The sequence below is a fragment of the Antedon bifida genome, chromosome 11 (assembly GCF_963402885.1).
Source record: "Antedon bifida chromosome 11, ecAntBifi1.1, whole genome shotgun sequence".
NCBI classification, from domain to species: domain Eukaryota; kingdom Metazoa; phylum Echinodermata; class Crinoidea; order Comatulida; family Antedonidae; genus Antedon; species Antedon bifida.
In genome coordinates, this window is record NC_136236.1 from 18,517,875 (window position 1) to 18,543,205 (window position 25,331).

Genomic DNA, 25,331 nt, shown 5'->3' on the forward strand with positions numbered 1-25,331 from the left:
AAAATCTCAGAAGTTACTTATGCACAGTAATTTATAAAAATGTAAATGTCCAGGTGACGTCCTTATTTTTGCCGTTTCTGTGCTTTTTGATTGTTGAATCTGTTTATGTATTGAAATTTACTAAGCGCTAAGAAAATAGCGCTTAGTAAAAGAAAAAAAAACAAACTAGAACATGCACCCATGCATGATCTTTCAAAACACATTGGGAAAAAGCTTGTACTTTTATAAACTAAATATAGGCATATTATATTATTTCTGCAAATGGTCTTGCTCCTGAATACCTTGTCAGAATTCCAAATCGATATACTCGAAGTGACAGTATTAAGTAAGAGGAAATTTGTCGTCGCTTTTCCTTTTTTCTTTTATCTACAGAGCACTAACCTATTCGAATACAGTATGCTTCCCTCAAAACTGAGAAATGCGGTGTCAATAAATAATGTTAAGTCTGCTCTGAAAAGTATACGTCCTCCCCTTCTTCTTCTTAATGTTTTCCGTCATTTCGACATTACGCTTTCCACAATTTGCTTCCATTTTTGTCTGTTTATGGCAGGATGGTTTGTTATTGTGTTAGGTCCTCCTCTAACCGTCGTGTTTCGTAAAGTCCCTAATATAAATTCTTCGACCCTGCCTAAATCTGAGCACTGTCCTTTAACTGTTAACATGTTTGTTGTTATTATTTTTTGAATTGAATATAGCAACAAGTGTTTAGTAAAATGTTTGTCATTTTATAAGTGAAATAATTTTTTTTTTCTATGAAATGGATTAAATAAACTGCAAAATGGCCTATGCCAGAACTGATTTTATTGAAGTTCATTGTTCATGTTGACACAATGCATCTTTAACGTTTTATTGAATTGGCAAAAAAATACAATAGAGAAATCACCTTCTAATTTATATTTATTTATAATTATTATATACATTTGTTTTATTGTAATACATTATACAGGTTGTTTTTCTTCAGGTTTGATGGATAAGTATATTTGAAACGTTGCATTTTAATTTACATTGATGGGTTGGGTGCACGTGCAGTACAGTATATTCGGCTACTTCTTCATTTCGTATGCATGTTTTCCAGTAGACAAGGCATTAGGCCCACATTCCATTGCCGCGCCTTTTAGGCAGTTATATTTCAGAGGAGGAAAGCATTAGGAAACTGTATCACGGGGAAGCTTATACTTACTACGGCTGAAAAAATGGGCATTTGGAAACTCGGATCGGGCATGCGCAACCCCCAAAGCACTTCTGGGAGAAGAGATTCTAAAAGATGTATGCAGACTTTAGTGGGTCACATGTCCTTAGGGAGTAACGCCTCTACCCCGGAATATGTACAGTATATATAGTTTAGTATACGATTTATAAACTTGATAATTATAAAAAATAAAATTGATATTTATTACGATATTACCAGTGGATTAACTTAACTTGCTATATAGAGGGCCACGGCAAAGTTCCAAGAGCGTGCTTGTTTGATTGACCACAGTGCTTAGGCACCGATACAAATCTTATATTTATCCATGGTCAACGAAATTAGAAGTAAAACATATTAGTTATTCTTATCATGAATTATTTTCTGGGGTTTCCCATGATATATTGACAATTCTAGTAGGTGTTGTGCACAATGCACATTAGTCCTCACATGATCTCGTGTACCACCACACTGTCTATACATCGGACTCCTAACCAGCTGGTCGAAAAGCCTTCAAGAAAGCTGGATGTCCCTTGACTAGTATTTAAATTAAAACAAAACTGTATGCTGTCGATCTAGCATAGTTTCAATATTATGTCTTTTCCCACAGAAAGCGTACCCACAGAAGATAATTAAAACGAGCCTCATACGTCTCCAATGATTTCATGTGCTGACAAGACAGCTGGCACTCCACACTCTCTATCTTCTGCTGCCTTTAGCTGCTGTGTCCAATATCTCAGTCTCATTGAGGCAACACGTCTCTCCATTTGGCGAACTCTTAACTCCGTCTCTTGTGTTTCTAATTTTGTCTTCAAAATCTTCGTTGTCAGTTGTCTTTGCTCCTCATTATAATTGTCACAAGGGCATTTGTTGTTGTTATCATCAATATTGTCTGGTGGAGATGACGTGACTGTACTTGTATAGACCGGCACAGTGGTTTTTTCTAAGGATCCCGCGGTAGAGATATGGGAAGTTGTATTTATTGACCATTGGTAAGATTCCGGGGTCGTCTGTAAATCTACTTCTGGAACTGCAGTAGTTGAACCGGTGCTATTTGCGTAATGTAATCTTAAAGGTGAAACTAATGATGTGACGTCAGTCGTTGATGGGACGTCGTCTGTTGGTGTGACGCCAGGTGTTGGCGTGACGCCGGGTGTTGGCGTGACGCCGGGTGTTGGTGTGACGCCGTGTGTTGGTGTGACGCCGGGTGTTGGTGCGACGCCAGTTGTTGGTGTGACGCCAGGTGTTGGTGTGACGCCAGGTGTTGGTGTGACGCCAGGTGTTGGAGTGACGCCAGGTGTTGGTGTGGCGTTAGTAGTTGGTGTGACGTCAACTGTTGACGTGATGTCATCACGAATTTGATCATTAAGCGGTATTGATGCGTCTATAGTGTAGAATAAAGTAGTCTGTGAAGTTTTATTTTGTAAAGTTTCTGGTGAAAATGTAACCGGTTCTGCAAAAAAACAAAAATTCAACTAGTTAAAATATATATTTGATAGTGTTAATGCAATAAACTCTATCATTAATTGTCAATTTCATACCTCGTTTAAAATGTTGATGTGTAATGTATTGGCTCTTTCTCGATAGAGTCTAAAGTCTATTCTTAAAATGTACTGAATAGAAAATGTTTGAAAAGTAATTTTTATTGAAGCATCTTGTTCTTGTAATTGTAATCTTGTAATTGGAAAAATTGGAAAGACACGTCAAAATTCATGAATTACCTGATGTCATATTTCTTATGACTCGAATCACAAGTGGTTCTTGAATCGTGTATTGACCGCATGTCGCAACAATCTCTAGCCTGTCATAAACATTCTTGTTTCGCTGTGCCAAATTTCGTTTTGTCACCAAAACTCCCGATGTTGTACCAATATTAAAGAACTTTGAGTCTTGTTTACTCAAACGAAATCGCACAGGCGTACTTATCTCATCATCAGGATCGGAAAGTTCTACCTTTCCGATGTAAGTTCCACTTCTACTGTTTTCATGTACTTCATACTCTGTCGGTGACACTATGCGCGGAGGGTTATCATCAACGTCTGTAACTTTGATATGGATAGGTGTGGAAGTCTGATGGGTTCCGTCTGATGCTGTGGCCAAAAGGTTGAACTCTGGTGTGAGTTCTCTATCAAGGCTGTGGTTTTCTCTGGTTTTAACTTCACCCGTTTTAGCATCGATAACAAAGTAAACGCTATACGTGTTTTCTTGTAAACTATAAGTTATGCTGGCTGAAAAAAAGAAGAAAATCTTGGTTATTTCTATCTATTCATCGCTTTACTAATAGTTTTCAATTACGCCGCTTGCCATCATTCCAACCTAAACTCATCATCACATTCTCAGCACCACGACATCGTCATTACTAGGCCATAAGGCATCACCGTCTTATTACTATCCCATTGTGAAATTGAGTTCTGCCGAAAATCTCAAGTAGCAAGATTTTACTAATTTGCTAATATCCTTATTGGAAAAAAACAATAGGCATAGTAGGCCTAAGTACAAATGTTGACATGGTCGATCCTCTATAGTGCCGTTTACACTTTCATGTATCCAAGTACGTTGGTTGCATGGGCACAGTTAATTTCGGTGGGTATGAACCAACTTACCTGGGTTAATAACTAAGCCAAATTGTCCTTAGGACCCCCCTACCCTCCTCCACCTCTGAAAGCCTTGTTGGAAAGATATTAAAATAGAATGCCTACTACCTCTTTAGAACTTGGCAAGATTACGTCATACACATAGGAATTATTTCAATGTTAAATTAAGCTAAAATTTGGTAAAATATGTGGCGCTGTAATTAGGAATGTGCCTGATGCTATTGAAAATATTGCCTATACACCAGAATAATCTGCTATAAGAATGACGTCTATAGTCTGAATTCATTTAATTTTCCACCAGTCGCTATACAATCAACCACACTTCACACAATTTGAATAAAGACCATATTTACCAGAAGTATGGTTATCTTTGTCGGTGGCTTCCACTTTTATAACATAGACTGAGTTGTTGTTATTTTCCTGTACCACTCCAAAATACGGTAAGTTCAAAAACCGGGGTCGGTTATCATTCATATCAACCACTAAAATATTTACTGTCGTCCAGCTTTGTCTAGGTGGTTCACCCCCGTCTGTAGCAGTTATATTGAAAGCATGGCGGTCAATGATTTCACGATCTAACGTCGCAGCCGTAAAAATTTCTCCCGTCGATTGATCAATGGTAAAATAAGGATTGAATTTCATCGAGTATGTTACGTAACCGTTTACGCCCGCGTCATTATCGGTAGCTCGTACCTGCAAAACGCGTTTGCCAACAGATTGATTTTCATACAAAAACGCATTATAAATCCAATTTTCAAAAAGAGGTGTGTTTCTGTTTATAATTTCAATAGTAATGTTACAAATAGACTCATGCACAGAGTCAGATGCCGTCAATGTTATATCATACTTGCGAAGTTCAATTTGCTTAGAAATTAGAACTGAAACTCCATTTTCATTTATGGATATCTTAAACACATTCCCCTTATTTCCAAACTTAATTCGAAACGAAATATCGTCGACAGAGTCGACATCAGAAATTATCAGACGAGTGACCTCAGTTCCTAGAGTAGTGTCATGCAATTGTATTTTGTCTTGACAATTTTCAATCACAGGTTGATTGTCATTGACATCTTTTATCAAGATACGCATGCGAACAATATATGGTGACTCACATTCCACCTGGATTTTAAAAACATACAAATTAATAGTCTCTCTATCTAAACCAGATGTTGTAAACACTGATCCAGTCGTTTCATCTATTCGAAAAGGCAAGTCTTCACTAGAGTTCAACATCTTATAACTTGAAACTTCCGCGTTATAATCAAATTTGTGGATTTGGGAATTAGTGGGTGTGTCCTCTGGTATTGATAAATTAAACGAACTTTTGTATCTCTGAATGAAAGGTTTGTCCACATTAACAATTACTGCCGTATCCTTCACACGTAAAGCAAAACCGACCTGTTGCGCGCGCACAAGCATACGATAACTCATAAGATCAATTTCTAAACTCTTTCTTAAATATAATTCTCCACTTGATTGGTTGATTTTAAAATAAATACTTCCATTAATGATATTATACGAGATGTTGGCTTGTTGATCAGACGGTTGCCACGACGTTGCCCTAACTTCTCCAATTTTCGAATCTATTGTTGTGTTTTCAGCGATTGTCATTGTATAATTCACCGACAAAAACTTTGGTCTGACGTCATACACTGATATCTTTACTTTGGTCGTAGACGTCTTTGGCGGGTTACCACCATCACTTCCTTCAATGATTAACGTATAATCTCCAATTCTATCAACACCAAATATCTTTTTGTTGGCGATTTCACCGTTTCTTTTGCACCTGAATATCTTGTTCCTATGCATTGGATTCAAGAGTTTGTACGTAACCTGCCCGTTTTCATCGTTGTCTTTATCGGTTGCTTTGACGGTCAAAATCGTTGTTCCTTTACTAACTTCAAACGCAACCGAAGCTCTATATCGCAACTGCTCAAACACTGGTGTGTAAAAGTTTCCTACCGTTAAGACGTCAATAGTCAGAACTGCAAGCGCCATTGGCGATGTTAATGAATTGACGTCTGTAGCAGTAACTATAAATAAATGCGTCTTTAAAACATCAACCCCTGGCTTAATAACCCGTATGACTCCAGTATTTGGTTCAACATAAAAATAATCTTTACTTAAGCCATTGTCTGTTCTAAGTTGATATGCTATTCCAGTATAATCACGAGACGGATCGTCCTCAACTACAGTTATTCTCCCGATTGTGTAACCCGGTTCAGCACTTGCTGGAATTGTAAAATTAAACCGATCAGAAGTAAAACGGATTTTGTAAATGTCATTACCAAAATCTTCTGAGCCGCTGCCGTCTGGGTCGAAATCTGTCAGCGTTCGATGTTCAGAGGTTTGACTGAAATCAGGCGGTGAATAGCCATATGTAAACGGACAAAGATAACTAATCATAAAAACTAATACAAAGGTAAAATCCATTGTGTCTTTGTAAACTCTACAACCAGATACACATGGTAGGCCTGTCAGCCTTGCTCTTCTGAGCTCACTCGGGCCAGTTATCGTGGGGAATCAAACATTACAATGAGCATAGTTCACAAACGACGGTTTAGATAGTCCTCTCCGGAAAAAGCGCGCCATCTACTAACTTATTGGTCGATTATGATCGATGACTGCCGGCCTATTTCATAGAATCATGAGTCTAAAGTCGCAAAAAAATATTATACATGATGTTTGCATTAGAGTGCAAATCATTACAAAACAGAGCACAAGTCCACGGTGATGTGTCTATCTGTAGACCTAATTATGTTTATGTTCCACACAAGTTGTATATAATTCACTCAGTAAATATGACGTGGACATAGGCCTCAACAAATATTGTGTAAAGTTCGGGTTACAAAGTTTATTTTATAAGCAGACGATCAGAAAATTCCCAGGCCCTACAGGAACCCATCGATTGATCTTTATTATTTCCACCTGTGGTACTAGTAAATGTAGGGGCAACACGTCCTTTAACTTCATTTGCTATTTTAGGCCAATAATAAACTACTACCCAACGGAACAGTGAGTAATCGGTATCGGGTCGCAGTTCATATTTGCACAACTGTATATAGCAAGTATACATTTTTAAAATCTGATAACGAAAGGGACAATGTGTGAAAATCTCTAAAAATCTATAAAAAAAAAGGTTCAACGTCACAATTAACAATGTCATAGGCCTATACATGGCTTGGCTGCAGTCGCGTGCTCAAATTTGAGTTAGTGTTTACCGACCAATCGACCAACCGACATAGTGAGCTACGTACTGTAAATAGACAGCACACTGCAGGTTGGTTTCGATCGCGCACAGTATTATTCATCGATATAATTAAAGAGTTGAATAGAAGAAAACAACAAACAGCACATGTTACGAATCAACCTATCGAGTTGCACAAAAACCTCAACATGTTGTCACAAAAAGCTGACCGTTGATTAGTAGACCTACTATCTTTAAAAGAGTTGAATGGATGATGAAAGTAACAAACGGCACGTATGATATACGAATTAACCAATCAAAGGTGGGAGAATGATCGTTGAATGAGGTGAACTGGGACCATAACAAAATTACTCTCAACGTCTTTCAAAAGATTGTGTGTTCCGTAATTAGTTGCGGAAAATTATTGAGTTTTAAACTTTCATTAGAAATACGATGTGTATTTTTAGACACATGTTATTCTATATTTTGTATTACGTATCAGTACTATCTGTTACGCTAAGCAATAGAGACTCATTATAGCCATTTAATGAATACGGTAATTATGGCGGGACTTTTTCTTCTTTTCCCATTGGATCCTCGAACGTCGAGCCAGCAGCAAAGACAACTTGAATACGGCATGCGATGGGTCACATCTGTAAGCTTTTCAAACATTATCAAGCAAGTATGTAAAGTATTTTCGATCCATTTTACGTAGAGAGCCAACCCATGCAAACAACACTGTATATAGTAGGCCTATAATGATTCATTTTTTACTCTTGCTAGGCAAAATATGACAATAAACGGCCGACTGCCATCAAAATTAAAGTCACCTGCAGGTGTTATGTTGTTTTTGCACCTGGGACAAAGGTGTTCCGGCGGTAAGAGAAATAAACTCTTTGCAATTCATTAAGTGGACTGACCATAAAAACGCTGGCCTAGATTAAGCATATCGGAACACCGCTAATCGAATTTTAACCCAATGTAGGTAAACAAGGTAGAAGTTTTCGTTCTGGATAATAGTATTTGCTAATGTTATTTAAGGCGATAAAGCAACGATCGAAAGATCTTTGACAGTTCCACTATTATCTAAGCGAATTTGACCTAAAGTTTAGTGTCACAGCTAATTACTTTGACCAAACATTGGATTAAAAAAAAATTACCTGAAAAACTGTAATTTAAAGCAAAGAAATATTAAAATTGTCTCGTCAGGCAATGCGGTTTTGGTTAAATTTAACTGTTTATTTTGTCTTTTTATAAGTGAAATCATTTTCTTCGTGTTTTTCTATGAATAGGAATAACTTTATTAAAAATGAAATATTTATTCAAAGTCTTAAATGTGCATAGGCTAATTTGTCATGTTTTGGGGGAACAATACATGTTTTAGAAAAAGCATGTAGGGTAACAGATAGAAGTGAAAAAAAATGTTTAAATAGTATTTTTGTTGAACCGATTTAAATTTGTTATGCTTTATCTCAAAGATGTTTCGTTGACAATGTGTCAATTTCTTCAGATTATTGTCTGGGTTGATGCCATTCTTTGAAATAAAATATAATAACATTAGGCCTATATTTGTTTATTTTAAAAATATGCTTATTAATCGGAACCAGATAAATTTATTCCTGATATTGAATATGAATTGTTTGTTTACTGTTTGATATAAGTAGGCCTAAAGTTAAAGTGATTCACTATTTAAAACTGAATAAACGGTATATTAAAAGTAAAGATGTTAAGGCGCGTTTATGGTATCAACATAAGTTGGGAAATAAACTTAAGTTAACGAAGGACGTAACAAGTTGGAAACAGCCCCTGCAAAATTAACTTTTTAGCCCCATTCAAAAGTTATTTTTTATCCTTTAGCAAAACTCCAACAGGAAATTATGGTAAGGTATAGTTTAACCATGGAGGTATCGGATACATTTATATTTTCCATTGTTTAATAATATTAAATGTGGTAATTTTGGCCATTGAATATTATACTGTAGTAGCATTAGAACTACTTTGGAACAGACAGACAACAAATTCACTCAAAAACAACGGAAGTAATTACTGTTGTTGTCAAAAAAGCACTAACAATCAACGGAACCGTTTTGTATTATACACATCCCATTCTGAACAACTGACAGATTGATTGATTGATGAGCCATTGATTGATTGGCTATTGATTGATTTATGAGCCATTTTTGATTGGCTATTGATTGATGAGCCATTTATTTATTGGCTATTGATTGGTTAATTGATTGATGAGCCATTGATTGACTTATGACTGATAAGCCATTGAGTGATGAACCATTTATTGATTGATTATTAATTGAATCAATTGATTAATGAACCATTGATTGGTGAGACATTTTGTCACAACTGGACACAAACAACTTTATTATTCATACATATGCCTCAAGGCAGCCTTGCTTTTATTTTTAATATTAACATACTGTATTTAACAATAACACTTATCATATTTATCAATATTTCTTTCTTTCCAAAACTATCTTGAGATTTTATTTACAAATTAAGCTATCTCTGTTAACTCTTAAAACATTATAAGCAATATACAAATATTTACAAAATAATACACGATATTAAAATATACTGCATATCTTAAACGGCGAATAAACAGGCAAGTTCGTCGAATACAATTTTTAACACATATCCAAAAATCAAATATGAGAAACTGACCTAAAATAGTAACAATTCGTAAGAAATCATAGTACATGTTTAGTTTTTTCTTTAATTGCTGATTTTGTAAATATAAAAAGTTTAATTTCAGCCTACAAATATAACAATAACACACTAAAAGAAGAAGATAACAGCGCATCAACCAAGATATAGGCAGGGAAAATAAAAGTAACCTCTGTTAAATATGTATAGGCCTACATTTTTGTACAACCTAACAATTTATGTTTATGTAATGTTTGTAATGGATTGAAAGGAGGCGAATAAATAAATAAATATGCAATGTAAACGATACCGTAAATAATTAAACTTTGCATCTTAAAATGCAGGGTACGTTTTTTAAAAAATTATTTGTATATTTTATAGGTAGTTTTAATTATAAATGATTTTAAAACTTAAATTGGAATCAAATAGGGAAAGGTGTACTCTAGAAGCATACATACACGGGTCGTTGTTATTTACTTACTCCATAAAACTCAAAATCAAGGAGTTTTGATAAATGCAAACTGACAAGAAAAACAGTAAAAAAAGATTTGTGCCAATTTTCAAAGTTCACTCTCCTTCTGTTTGTACTTTAAAGTATGTGGTTCAATTTGGATTATAAGATAAATATTTGTCAGGAGATGAAGCTTACTTTACATTTAAATAAATCGTTTTCTAAAACTATCGCAACATATTAAAATGATAATCTGAGAACGCATTGTTTTTAACTACTTGATGGTTAATCTTGAGGAACCCATCAATACCAATTGTTGATATTAGGATTTAGCTGCAGAATCCAGCGATTAGGCCTAATTACACATAGGCCTACAGATAATTTAACTACACTTTCAAATTTGGATGGTGTTTGGGTGTATAGGATCTATTTTTTGTTTTTATTTCATACGCATCCAACAGCGATAAAATCGTCAATTTCAGGATGGATAAACTATTTTATAATTTTTCTTTTGAGACTTGGAGTGGAGTTGAAACAGTCGTGAGTTACAATCCTGGCACTATAGGTCAGGATTGAACCCTGGCACTATTTTGGGATTGAAGCCAAGCAAAAAAGAAAATGCGTCCAGTAGTTTATAAAAAATAACAATGGATTATAATTAATGAACATTTTTTAGAAAATAAAACTCCAAATTATAATAGTTATTTTTATAATTTCAAACATTTACACATTTTTAAAGTTATCATCATTTCTATTTCTATCATTTTTATTTTATCTTCTTTGTCATATTTAAAAACAAACATTTAGTTTTAGTTTATATTTCTTATTTCGCATTGATTTAGATAAATTCTTACTATATTGTATTGCTTGAGCATTTTGCTTATTTTCACATCAACCAAATGTACGAACGTGATTAATCTTCTTTGGCGGTCTTTCAGTTTCCATCATCTACTTTCATTATTCTAATTTAATCTAGGCCTACTAATCTCATTATGTTGGGTTTCTTTTCCATTTATAGATAACTTTCGGCCCGACCTAGTACAAAAAAATACGCAGATATCGCGTTATCAGACATACACTGCGCACGCTCAGAACCCAATGAAAAGTCAATCTGAATTCGAAAACGCAAAATTACACTAGAACTTATTAACCTTCGACATCGAAATAATATCCATTATACACATGATTATTATTATTGTTATTTTTTTACTCTTTCTTCGAGTATGCATATATTTTCAATTTCTGATACTTTTCTTGATAATATGATATACCAGGAAAGAGTGAAATTACTCTGATTAATTTCACTCTTGCCTGGATATACTAACTTAAAACAACATTCACAGTTATTTTAAAATGTATTCTTAATTTGTTATTTGTTTCCTCTTTTATATTATGTTAAAGAAAAAAATAAATGTTTATTTGAAATGAAATAAAATAAATGCTGGAAAATAATTAATAAAAAGCAGAAAAAAAAAAATTGAAAATAAACAATACAAAAAAAGACAAAACCAAAATATCTTTAAAATAAATAAAAACAAAATAGATAACACAGAATCGGTATAAATCCACAAACAATAATGTTTGTTTTAACTTCAAATTTAAAATGTGGTAAAAATTAATTTGAAATCATCGCTCGAAGCATTAGATTTAGCTATCTGTCAGAGGAAGCACATTTTAAAATAAAAAAATCTTTCCTCAATAGCGTTAAATTTTATTTCCTACAAGATTGACATTATTGGTAACTTTTTGGCAGCGTGTACATTTTTAAAGCTTAAATCGACATAATGAAAGAACCAGGGAGATGGTACTAAACTGTGTTGGCATGTTCAACAGACTAAATAATGTTTACAATTTTTTTTATTTGTATGTTGGTTTAAAAACAAGAAAATAATAATATTATTGGATAGTCATCTAAAGCAAAATTTCTGATTACAAGACTGGAATTCATTGAATAAATTATTTACATTCATTCCTACATTTGGATAAAACTCACAAAAAGTGTTTACATAAGAAAAATTTGAAGTAACTGTATTGAAAAATAACATGTATGTGTTATAAAAAACATTTAAAGTAACTTTGCAATAACAGTTTTCATCAAAACTAGAAACAATAATATAATTGCCAAAGTTTATCCACAAATCTAAAATTATTGAACTCAACTCCATGCATGAAAATAAAAAATTAGCCTATACCTCTGAATGAGCTTATGTGGAGATAAATTATTATTTAGGATGACCCTATACCATAGGGATAGCCTGCTATACTAAGGGTGAGGCTATACGTTAGAGTGAGCCTAAGCTTGAGCTGAGCTGAGCCTGCACTAGACTTAGGTGAGCCTACAAATCAGGGTTAGCCTAGGCCCTATACCTTAGGGTGAGCCAATACCTCAAGGTGAGCTTTCACTTTAGGATGAGCCTATACTTTATGTTTCAGTGTAGGATTATACCTTATACTGCACTCTCTTATGCTCATGTTAGTACACTACAGGTCTATATAAATATAACACAATTTGAAAATATTCTAATCGCCAAGCCATTTAGTGATGCTTGTTGGTCCGAGTTCTCTCCATTCCTCTTTGCTAATGCTCATGGTATCAAACACTGACAGTGGTGCTAAAATAGTAGCACCATTGTATGCCGCATGATATCGCTCTTGCGCTGCATGAACCTGGTGCATGGAAAGTTAAAGAAACAATAACAATAATTAGTAATGAAATAACAAATGAATGTGTCCTAATTAAGTTTGATGTGATACAAAAAAAGTGTAAATTTAAATGTGCATCTTGGTCTTTTGGAAAGTTAGACAATACAAATTAGTAATGCAACTACAATGAATGTGATTTCAATTAAATACCATAAAGAGTACAGTAATTCCGAAATAAAAACAACTTAGCAGTTAAGTGCATGGGCCTGATGTGAAGTTAATTATAAACAAAGAAAATAACAAATAGTAATTTCTATTTAAATAACAATACTACTGTATACATAGGAAAAGTTTAAAGTTGATTAAAATTATAATGTAATGTATTAAAAATTAATAAAAAAAAACACCAATATTTTATGGTTGATGGTTAAAATGATTAGTTAACTTTACACTATTTACAGAAACAAAACAAGGACAAACATACAGATGTATATTAAAAATTAATATATTAACAAGATTCTGTTTCTTTTTTTTGACTGCATGTTTTTCAAACATTCATTTTACAGTGAACACTAATATTATTTGCGATGAACACAGAAATATAAAGAAGAACACAATATGTCTATTACTTTATCTGTCTGATATACAGTACATGCTGCATAATGTACCTCTGCACTATACATCTATTTACAGATTTGTGTATTCTGTATTCTACAACGGAACAGTAAACCCTGTACTATTTGTTTGATTTCCGATTTCTTATTTTTTTAAAAACCCACCACGCCCACCTTTCCAAATCTAAGTAGACTATAAAAAAAACCGTCCTCAATTTGCGCATTTGAAAGATGTCAAAATGTTATTACTAAGCTGGTGCTGGTCATCTTGTACCCTTGGCAGCTTGTACCCAACTTGCTTTACCAATACCAAAATATTAGGTATGTTTGGTAGGCATGCTAACATTGCTATGTTATTGCTTTATAGATAGCTTATGGAAACTACAAAGTAAAAAAATCACCATGGGAAAGATAGCATGACCAAGATCGAGGTCACTCGGATGAATAAACTGGGTTTTGATTTTCCAAACGAGATCCGTATGTATGAATCTGGAACAGCGATCATTCTTTAAGATTGCTTCCTGGGTTTAATATAATTGTCTTTCCCAAAACTAGGTCATGGCCATCACGGATTATTAAATATCCCAACTTATTTCAATAAAGAACTAAATACATTAGGATGCGTAGAAGAGTTTACTAAAAGGTTAATTTACTAGGAAATACATTGTAAAATATTTAATAACTGTCTTGTTTTAGATGCTGATTGTTTTGTGTTAGTATTACAACCATAGAGATAACATCATAAACTAAAGGGAAAACTAGGTAAATCTGGCCAAAAAAATTCATCAAATGCATTGTATTTAATTGCCACAATTTAGAAAGGTGAGAGGGCCTTGAATCCCTGTGTAAGGTACTTTAAAAAAAAAGTACAATTATTTTTTGGCAAATCACATCAGATAAGTACTATATTTTGTCGTTCCATTCCATTTAGTATTTTTAGAGTATTTTTTACATACTTTTTGTTTCTGTTTTTTTGTTTTTAGAAGATGTACAAGATGATTTGCAATTTATAAATAATAATTTACAATATTTCATGAGGAACAAAATTAAATATATTTGTATCAATACAGTACATTTTTAATAACCCTATTTCAATAATGAGAATGGTAAAAATCTTCTTTTTTGCCTAATATGAGGTTCGTTTCAGACCGCCAGATAGAGCATAGGTTTTATAGCTTTAATATATCTTTCTATGGGCACCAATTTCTTCTATGCATTGTCGCAATTACAATAACCAATTAACAACATGAATCCCAGTTTTTGTATGCTGCAAAATCAAGAAATGATTTTCTAAACCTACTGAGTAGGTAAGTTATTTCAGTACAAAAAAATATAGTTACTTCAGTAGAATAATGTTTACACGACCTTTTATGTATGATGTTTGCATTTCTTTCCCCACCCCCTTATTACAAACTGTAATCAATAAGTTTACTGATAGTAGAAATCAAAAGAAATTGGATGGTTACTTTTAAAACATGTTATTTATTTACCTTTATTGTTGCAGACTTGGGAAAAATCTTAACTAGTTCTCCCTTGAGGCGTCCTGCCAGGCCTGGTAATTTGGTGCTTCCTCCGCTTAAATAGATGCTTCTGTTGAGACGAAAGTAATATGCTTGTTAGTGAAAGGCAAAACTGTGGGAAAAGTGGGTACAAATCAGCAATGAAACTTAAGTTAAGTATTAGGAAAATCTGGAATTTAGATTAATGAAAAAAGTAGTGTAGTGTAATAAAAAAGTTGATTCAATGTAATGCAATATCACACACAAAATAACCAAAAAAAAGCATGGTTTATGATTCATATATATAAAACCAGATTTGCCAAAATCAATGTTTTTCAAATTTAGTAATGGACAAAAACTTTACAATTCTTAAGATCCCTCTTTCAAATCAATATCAAATCACATTTCAGCTCAATCTTAAGAGGCCTCGTTTTCGTGTATGGCAGGTAAGCTGTAACTAAATCTATTAACCTACACACATTTTCACTAACAAAATAAACATAACCAATTCTATAACCTAAACATGTTTTTCCATGTTGTACCAAACTACAGTAACTACTTCCACTAACCTACACACACATTTGCACTAACCAACAACAAATTCCACTAACCTATTATGTTCACACTAACCAAGCTACAATAACTAATTCCACTAACCTACACATATGTTTTCTGTTATCCATTCCACAGGCTTTGATTGATTTAGCCACCAGTAAGTGAAGACCAGGATGATCCTTCCCCCAAAGCTCAGGGTGGAATAACCCTTCAGTACTCCGGAATCTACCATTGTCAACTCGTACATGTCTGTAAATATAAAAAAAGTTAAATAAAATCTAACTTTGTGACAGAAGCATAAGAGCGTGTGGCGCAGTGTGTTGGACGTTCGACTACTGATCGTGTGATCGAGGTTTGAATCCAACTCTCGCACAATTGCTTGTATCCTTAGGAAAGATACTTTACTTACGTTTGCCTCTTTCCACCCAGGAGTATAAATGGGAACCCGGTTAGATCAAGACACAACTTTGCACTGATAACTAGCTGCATTATGGAAGTATGTTTCGTTTGATCAGGAAAAAATGACTGGGGTAATAATGTTCAGCGCTTAGAGGTTTCACAACATTAGGCGCTATATGAATCCAGGATATTATTATTATTATTATTACTATAACAAATTGAGATTTTCAATATATGTCGTTAATTGAAGTAACAACAATTACTGTAGATCAAAGTGACTATTTACTGGATTTTAAGATATAAGCTAAATAAAATTCATAATTATTTAATAAATTGTATAAATGAAAAAAAATGAAAACAATTTCACATCCAGGATTTGAATTCTTTTATGATGATAGTCTTTAATGTTAGCTATTTTGTGATGTATTGAAATAAGAATGATAGTTCAGTCGTTTGTCACACAACTCAGAACACCCACAATCATGCAATTTCAATGGAAAATTCCAATGAATGCAAAATTTGTTTTTAAATTTAAAAAAATAGCAGCAGCTATGCAGCTCCAAAAATTGATGAAGAAGGGAATGTAATGCTACTGTACAATTTTATTTGGCCTAATCATAAAGCTCTGTATAACTCTCAAACTTTATGTGAAAAAATGGACACGATGATGTCACACTTTTTTTTAAAGAAAACTAGTTCGATAGTATAGACAAAACTTTAGAATGGTTCTTCAAATGGAAATGCATGTCATAAATAGAAATAATTTAAAAGGTAGCTGTTTTAGCTGGTTTATAATTCTATGATGATGACAATGCATTCATTTTGTTGAAAGTGAAATCTTAATACAAACACGATCACTTCCTCTGAGCCTAGTGGTGGAGTAAAGCCAAACTGATCCACTGGGACCAATGAGAGGTGTGCCAACATCTAATAACTGTCCATTTAGGGGTATGATCTCAACTCACTCAAAGGTGCTTTGCAAAATGTCTGTCATCTGACATCTTCGCATATACACAGAGCTCTGATCACGTAAATGCTTAATTATCAAGGACTGCTTCACTAAGCCTGGCAACAGTACATTATATACACCACTGTATTTAATTGGCCTAGATAATACTAACAATCTGCATTGAGTGTACCGGTACTCTATCAATCAAAATCAAGTTCTGATTTGAGATCTACTGTACATGTGTTAAGCTTATTTAGTTAAGTTACCCATGTATAAAATGCACCAATATTCTAGGACTGCATAATGTAGAATTATATCCAGAATGGTGGAAAAGGGGGAATCAGGTACTCCCTAAAAGCCTTTCGTACCATCCCTTTTACCTTCCGAAAAAGCCCAAGCTGACGCGATCCCTCAGCCATGTAACCAGTCGCCAAATGGATTTCAAAAGCTCTAAGCTCTAAGCTATCCATAATTGCATTTAAAACAGTTTGTCTTCTGAAGTTGTAGAACAGAACTTACAATGAGATGCTTTTACTTTTAAAATCATTCCATACAGAGCTTTGTTTTGAACTGTATCACATTTCTATCCTTGCCATTTGAATGGTTGATTATACGTATCATATGCTGTGCATTTGGATTTGTTTCAACATTTTGATAATTTTGTCCAATGAGTGCTACAAGTTTAAAAACCAATATGTAGTGTGTACCATTATAGTTATACTCTCGTCGGAATTCCTAGTCATATATTTTGTTAATGAGCCTACACAGTCTGCCTTCCATACATGAAATAGATTTTTTTGAATATTTGACCATTCCATTTTTCAATAAATCAAACTTTTCTATCCATTCAATCAAAGCATTTATCATTTGTATAACATTAAGCTATACTCTATTGACCTTACCCTGGCATAAGTAGAATCCAGGACTGCTTGTTCAGTTGATTATGATTTGTCAGGCCTAGCCTGCCAACTTTAATCTCAACATTCCCAGGCACATGAATGAAATATTCCATACATACTTTTTTTCTATTCTTATGATACAAATAAACTTAATGTCAATGGTTTTAGCCTTCAAATGTGATGAACGTTTAACCTCCTTTGGTAAAACATTGGCGGAGCACAATTGAGACAGAGCCAATTTTAACTTTAAACATGTTACAAAATATCTGTATATTACAGCAGTTTGAGTCCACATAATAAACAATAAACTCCATATAGGCTTATATTAACTATAAACCAGTTTGGCATTGTAAATTTATCCAAAGTTGTCTCTGTACTGTGTCACTAAATAACTGTTCTATAACTGTAGGCATAAATAGATTAGCAAGCATGTTAATAAAAACCTTTCTGAGACACTACTAAACACAGTATACTGTATGAAATACAATTTAGTATAGGCCTAAATTTTGTTGACATTTTCACTTACCCAAAACCATCAGGTACATGGTAACGATCCAAGTCCACCAGGGTACTACATAACTCTGTGTCTACACTGCAAAATTGTAGTTCTGCCTGGTAATTTTGTGCAACAAAACATGCCTAAAAATCAACAGAAAATTGTTAATATCATATCATACACATACAAAACATATACTGGTACTGGTACTGGTTCAAATAACCGTCTCACAGAGACATCTGGTAGCCATTGACTTAAAGTTGGCATTTGGATGTGTTACTTTTAAATGTAGGCCTACAGTATGAGAGTGACTACTACCAAATTACACAGTCACAAAACAACTTATAAACAGTTCATATATACAGTTAAAACATTGCTGGGAATTATAAATTTCTGTTGAAGCAGGCTCTAATGAAGTTGCATCTAGTAAGTTGACTTTGTTGTACAACTCTATCAAGTATTGATGGTATCTTCCGACCTCTTCGTTTACTTTGGGTTGTGTGAAAAGTAAGAATTTTTGTAGGATCTTCATTTTCTTTTCTAATTACATGTCCGATCCAGTTGAATTGTTGCTTGTAGACATATTCTTCTAGCGGTTGACAGCCAGTAATTTTGTAGAGATCGTCATTATCAATAACGTAACGCCAGTCTATATAGTTTTCATCTGTTTCTTCATCTGAGGATATGTCTACATGGTTTGGTGGGCAGACTCTTTGAAAGCCATTCACTAGCATTCTTCTTAGGAAGGTTTTGTATGTTGTGCTAAGTTTGGACATTTCACTTCCTGTTGCCCTCCAAGCATGGCAACCATAGGTGAGTCTACTCCTAACTAGACCATTAAGAAACATCATTCTTGTTTGTAAGTGGATCGTTCTGTTGGTAAGCAATGCTCTATTCTCTGCAAATGCTCCTTTGGCTGAATTGATTCTGTATTTTACTTCTTGATCTCCAATATGAACATCATTGTAGGTAGCCCATACACCAAGGTATCTAAAGTGTGTTACGTTGTTAATGTGTACGCCGCCAATTTGTATGATGCATCTTGGGTATTCTTCAACTTCCTCTTTCCAGTTCCATATAATGGTTTCTGTTTTGGGGGCACTAATTCTTAGACCAAATTCCAGACAAACTTTATTCAAGATGTTCACAATGGTTTGCAGTTCTTCTTGTGACCAGGAGCTTACAGCAAAGTCATCAGCATAGCCACTTTCAAAGTCGTCATAGATGCCCCTTGATGGTGCTTTACGTCTTTGAGCACGATTTGTAGCTTCAATAGGAATTAGGTATTGTATCATTAGGCCATCCAAACTAGCATCTTTACAGCGTTGTTTGAACACTCTAATAACGTAATCAAAATATTGGTTAAACATGCTGGTACTCTCAATACCACCCTGTCGCACCCCAGAAGATGTTTCGAACTTATCATCACTCGGATCGTCGTCAGCAAGGTATGCTTTCGTTGAGCTGTACAGTGATTGTATAATGTCAATCATAGTAGTAGACTGGTTTAAGTGAAACCTATTACGAACGCTTAGGAAAAGAAGATTACGATTCACATGGTCGAATGCTGCTGTTAAATCAATGAAGCATGTATAGAGTTTGCGATTTGAGCGATACGCAATTTCCTGGATCTGCTTGATTACATATATAGCATCATTGCACCCTCTGTTGGACCTGAATCCAAACTGTGTGCGTAGAAGTTGACTTTCATAAAAGATGGAAAAACGTGAAAGAATGATAACCATAAGTATCTTTGAAAATGTAGACCCAATCGATATTCCTCTATACATTGATGGATCAAGTGGACTGCCTTTTTTTTTCCAAATGGTTGTTAATTTGGACAGTCCCCAATCACTTGGTACTTCTTTCGTTCTCCAAATTTCCTCAAACAGTCTATGTACATGGTCGACGAATACTGGGTTCTCTGTGGCGACTTGCAACATTTCAGAAGCGACATCTAGGGTAGCTTTGCGACCTTTTAGATGTCCGATTGCATCAATAATTTCTTTCTTGGACGGAGGTTCATTGTCTATCTCAAATTCTGGTTGTCTCAGGTTGATAATATATTCTGGAGGTGTGCTAATTTCATCTGGGATTTTAAGGCTAGATTGGTCTGGATTAAAGTGATCTTTAAAGTGTTCACGTAATCCAGGACATTTTATAGGCTTTGGTGCTTTTCTTATAACATCACCGTGCTCCTTAGCTTTTCTCCATAAATCAAATATTTTTCTATTTTGGTGGGCTTCATTTAACTTGCTTGCTTCTTCATACAAATATTCATTCCGTAGTTCCTTAACCCTTATCTTAATTGCTTTCTGCATAGCCTTGATCTCCTCTTCTTTGTAGGTAACTGTGCTTTTGTTAATATTCTTTCTTTCTTTTATAAGCTGTTGTAGTCTTTCATCACCATCCCAGGGATGAGCATTTTGGTTTCTTGTTTTCTTCGGGACTTCTTCAACTGCCTTATTTAGCACTGTCATAAGTGTTGTATAGCGCTCAGTTGATGTAGTGGTTGTTGTCTTTTCAGGAGAAGTAATTTTATTAATTTTATTAATTTCTTCTTCTATCTTTGTTTTAACATTATTTCTTACTTCTCGATCTTTAAGTTTACTCATGTTGGCTCTTTTGCTCTGTTTTTTCTTTTTATGCTTCTTCCACCTGGCTGCTTTGTTGGCTGGTGTTGTCATATTACTCACAAGGATTCTATGATCAGACGAAAGATAATAGTTGTTATAGACTCTTGTGTCAGTAACATACTTCCTCAACCAGTGATCACATATGTTGTAATCTAGTGTTTTCTTTGTAACACCATCGTTGCTATGCCAAGTGATCCGATGAACGTTTGAATGGTCAAACCAGGTGTTCAGTATGCATAGCTTGAAGTCAGAGCAGTAGTTGATGAGTCTTGTGCCATTGTCGTTACTAATGTCATCTGTGTCTTGAAATCTATGTAGGTTTCCATCAAAGAGTGATTTTCTGGTTGTTATTGTTGATGTTGCATTAAAGTCTCCCATCAGTAAGAGTTTTGTGTTGTTCTCGACTCTTGTTACTTTGGAGAGTTTTGCATAGAAAATATCCTTTGATGATTCTGAACCGGATTCCGTAGGAGAGTACGCAGACACAATTCTTAATTTACAATTTTTTATTGTGACGTCTATTGCCATTAGACGTTCATATACATTATAAACATTAGACACTTTGATATGGGGTGACTGTTTGATGGCAATAGCAACTCCATACATCTTTTTGATTTTCAGTCCAGTCCAGTATACATTGTAGCCCTCATGTGAGATTGCACCGGTACCAATCCGTCTCACTTCCTGCATACACACGATGTCAAGGTTTGCTGCTTTAATTTGAATGAGGGTTTCATGTAGTAAGAAGTCATCTGAGCAGGTATTAACATTAATCTGTCCTGCTCGCCAATGAAAATATTTTGCAGGCTTTTGTTTCCTAACTGCTTCTTGTACTTTCTTGTTTATGTTTGAAAGGTTTTTAGAATCTATATCTTTATTACTCTTTGTGTGAAATTTTGACTTGCGTCCACCACGGGTACCTCTATAATGGAAAATTCCCAAGTCTTTCAAAACACTTCCAACCGCAGTAGTAATTTTTCCAGCATATTGTCTCAGGTTGTATAGTTTTTATATAATGGTATTATTCAAATCACATCAATGACTGAGAACATGTTACAAATAATTGTTGGAAGAGGAGAAGATGAAAATAATATGAATAAGGAACAGGGTCAGGTAAAACATTCACAGAGACGAAGGCATACAAATTCTGAGTCACTAATATGATTTTTGATAAAAAATCAACATTAACAACATGCTTATCATCATTCTGTTGATGAATATCATTTTTTTGATGTGGATCATCATTCTGTTGATGAGGATCATTATTCTATTGATGAGGATCATCATTCTATTGATGAGGATAATCATTCTATTGATGAGGATCATCATTCTGTTGATGGGGATTATCATTCTGTTTATGAGGGTCATCATTCTGTTGATGGGGATCATCATTCTGTTTATGAGGGTCATCATTCAATAGATAAGAACCATCATTCTGTTGATGAAGACCGTCATTCAGTTGATAAGAATCATCATTCAACACACATACAAACATATATATTTTATATAATGGAGGAGGATCATCATTCTGTGGAGGAGGATCATCATTCTATTGAGGAGGATCATCATTGTGTTTATGAGGATCATCATTCTGTTGATGAAGACCATCATTCAGTTGATAAGAACCATCATTCTGTTTGATGAGGATCATCATTCTGTTGATGTGGGTCATCATTCTGTTTATGAGGATCATCATTCTGTTGATGTGGATCATCATTCTGTTGATGTAGGTCATCATTCTGTTTGATGAGGATCATTATTCTGTTTGATGAAGACCATCATTCAGTTGATAAGAACCATCATTGTGTTGATGAGGACCATCATTGTGTTGATGAGGACCATCATTCTGTTGATGAGGATCATCATTCTGTTGATGTAGGTCATCATTGCGTTGATGGGGATCATCATTTCGTTGATGGGGAATCATTCTGTTAGTGAGGATCATCTCTCTGTTAATAGGGTTCATCTTTCTGTTGATGAGGATCATCATCCTGTTGATGTGGATCATCACTCTATTGATGTGGATCATCACTCTATTGATAAAAATATCATTCTGTTGATGAAAATATCATTCTGTTGATGAAAATATCATTCTGTTGATGAGGAACATAGTTCTGTTGATTCACCATTCTGTTGATAGGGATCATCGTTCTGTTGATGGGGATCATCATTCTATTGATGAAGATCATCATTCTGTTGCGGTGGGTCGTCATTCTGTTGATGAGGATCATCATTCTGTTGATGAGGGGTCATAATTCTGTTGATGAGTGATCATCATTCTGTTGATGAGGATCATCATTCTGTTGACGAGAACGAGCCTGCATTTTGTTGATGAGGATTATCATTCTGTTGATAATGACCTTTGTTCTGTTTATGTGGGTCATCATTCTGTTGATGATGATCATCATTCTCTTGATGATGTTCATCATTCTTTTAATGATTAACATTCAGTTGATGAGCATAGGATCTATTGTTAGTTTGGCTAAGTTACAATGCAATACTCATACCTTTTCTTTGATAAACCTGCTTATGTATGATTCTACATCAGAGAAATATCTGAAAAGATAAGCAAATAAGATAAAAAGATTTAAAATACATAATTTTATAGTAAACATTAGACTTTTGTTATAAAATTAAGACATAAACAAATCTAGAATTATGTATCGACATCTTGAAAATTTGTACATAGAAAAGGTTGACATCCTAATGGCAAGATGAGGGCAGCAAAGCATTTGAAAAAGAGCAAGTTGGCAGAGAAAGGTCAAAACTCATGCCTTCTCAGTATGCACCACTTCACTCTCACTGTTACATTTTGATGATATAAGGTAAATCTCAATGTACACTATAGCAGAACCTACTCACCTGTGACCCTGTTCTGTTAATAGTCTTGTAAGGTGCTCCGTAATCTGCCGTCCACCAAATGGTAGCCTACTAACACCTCCTTCAACTATGTATCCATCCACTATTGGCACAATATCAATTCTTTCACCTACATTTACTATAACAAAAAAAAAGTCTTTCAAAAGTAATTCATACAGTTTGTACATGATTTATATTGAAGCTCTAAGTCATTTGGGACAACCTGCAAGATCTTAGAGCTTTGGCATATTTCCAGACTGTAAGAAAGATGAATTTTGGACATCACACAAATCTTTTCTGGTTGTCCCAAAAAACCAAATTATACAAAAGGACATACAGTATTAGCACTCTGTCCTATTGTGTTATAATGAAATGAGAAATAGCAGCTCAAAATAAGAAAAAAAGAGCATATATTGGTGTATATAAGTATATTTGCATTTCTAAAATGGCCCACATCACAACACTGATTTGTATACATTTTATCATCAACAAGCAGGCTGACATACACATGAATTATGTTGGAAAATATTCTCTATTTTTTCCCTGTAAATGTGTACATGTATGTTGTGCAGGGAAATATACACTACTGGTGTCATGAACATGTTGTCAATGCTGTTTTTTCTCATCCTTCAATGCATAGCCACGAAATCTTACCAACAACACCAGATGTTGCTTTGTAAGAGTATAGCGCCATCAATGCTTGCTCTTGAATGAAACATCCTTCCACGTGGAATCTTTCAAATAAAAGCTCTGCAAGTTTTTCCTGTAAAATATAAATAGAAAACTTGCTAATATAATATATTGTATGTTTGTTGTACATCGACAACTCACAAAAAGTCAAGACATATTTTACAGTGGGGTTTCTGAATTTGATAAAGCTATACTCCTTGTAGGGGTTTGATTTACTGTAAACATATGGCATTTGTGTGTCAACATTTCTGAAATTGTGCTGAAACAAAAGACAGAACTGTATTGAACATAAACTCGTTTTCTAAATAGAGATACTATTTATTTTATTCAGAATTATATTTTTGTCAGGGCCCCTGGGTTTAACCAGTGAGTGATCACAGCCGCTACGGCACTGATCACATCGGCCAATCAGATATGCCAGTTGAAGTCACACGTCCCCTACTCATTCATGCACAACTACGCCCGTGTTCATCACCTTTCTTCTGACACAATCTTTGTATGTAAAAATTGTATACATTTACTAAATTTATTTTGCCATTATTGATAAAATAATTTCATAAAAAAATGTAGTATAATTAAATTCAGATTGATATGGTTCTTTATTTTTAGATACTAAATAACATTTTTGAACAGATGTAGGCGTAACAGTACAGTGGCCATTTTAAGGAGTCACTGTCCTGTAGGTATCACTTCTCTTTTGCCTAGTTCACTCTAGTTAATTATTTACACTCTTTGGTATTTCTATATTTTTTATTAAGTGGTAGTTTACTCACCAGAGTCTTCTTACCAAAGTTGAATGGCGTAATGAGAAGCGTCGTAAAAGCAATCGGATCAACTTTTAATTCTGTGTACACATAATTTAATAAACCTTCGACGACATCTAAATTTAGTGTAAACTGTAAAACAAAACATTAGATTAAATAATTAAATTATTGGATTATTGGATTTCCTCAAAAGTATCTATAGTATCAGTAAAAAAAATCTTTATTGTTAGAGAGAACATTCATCTGCTCATT

General features: G+C 34.3%; 2 protein-coding genes across 2 annotated transcripts in view; both read right to left on the reverse strand.

Annotated features, from left to right (window-relative positions):
- Nucleotides 1-1,793: 1,793 nt before the first annotated feature.
- LOC144855483 (cadherin EGF LAG seven-pass G-type receptor 3-like) lies at nt 1,794-6,713 on the reverse strand. The gene is made up of 3 exons (XM_078713367.1): nt 4,134-6,713; nt 2,908-3,414; nt 1,794-2,639 (listed from the first exon to the last, which is right to left on the reverse strand). The coding sequence occupies exons 1-3, from the start codon at nt 6,211-6,213 to the stop codon at nt 1,831-1,833; spliced, it is 3,396 nt and encodes a 1,131-aa protein (XP_078569493.1). The 5' UTR covers nt 6,214-6,713; the 3' UTR covers nt 1,794-1,830.
- A 5,313-nt stretch (nt 6,714-12,026) lies between these two features.
- Nucleotides 12,027-25,331, reverse strand: part of LOC144855246 (uncharacterized) — a 34,148-nt gene continuing 20,843 nt past the window's right edge. Inside the window, exons 8-15 of the mRNA XM_078713052.1 lie at nt 25,089-25,211; nt 24,280-24,388; nt 23,629-23,764; nt 23,274-23,322; nt 18,161-18,273; nt 15,490-15,636; nt 14,824-14,923; nt 12,027-12,743 (exon numbers count right to left, since the gene is read on the reverse strand). Coding sequence (XP_078569178.1) covers nt 12,597-12,743; nt 14,824-14,923; nt 15,490-15,636; nt 18,161-18,273; nt 23,274-23,322; nt 23,629-23,764; nt 24,280-24,388; nt 25,089-25,211 — 924 coding nt within the window. The 3' untranslated portion in view covers nt 12,027-12,596. The remainder of the gene's footprint in view (nt 12,744-14,823; nt 14,924-15,489; nt 15,637-18,160; nt 18,274-23,273; nt 23,323-23,628; nt 23,765-24,279; nt 24,389-25,088; nt 25,212-25,331) is intronic.

Excerpts from the sequence above, each read along its gene's own strand:
- LOC144855483 (XM_078713367.1), bottom strand. The coding sequence starts at position 6,213 with ATGGATTTTACCTTTGTATTAGTTTTTATGATTAGTTATCTTTGTCCG. Across the intron at positions 3,415-4,133 it reads CAAAGATAACCATACTTCTG|CCAGCATAACTTATAGTTTA; the intron begins GTAAATATGGTC and ends TCTTTTTTTCAG. Across the intron at positions 2,640-2,907 it reads CATAAGAAATATGACATCAG|AACCGGTTACATTTTCACCA; the intron begins GTAATTCATGAA and ends GTTTTTTTGCAG.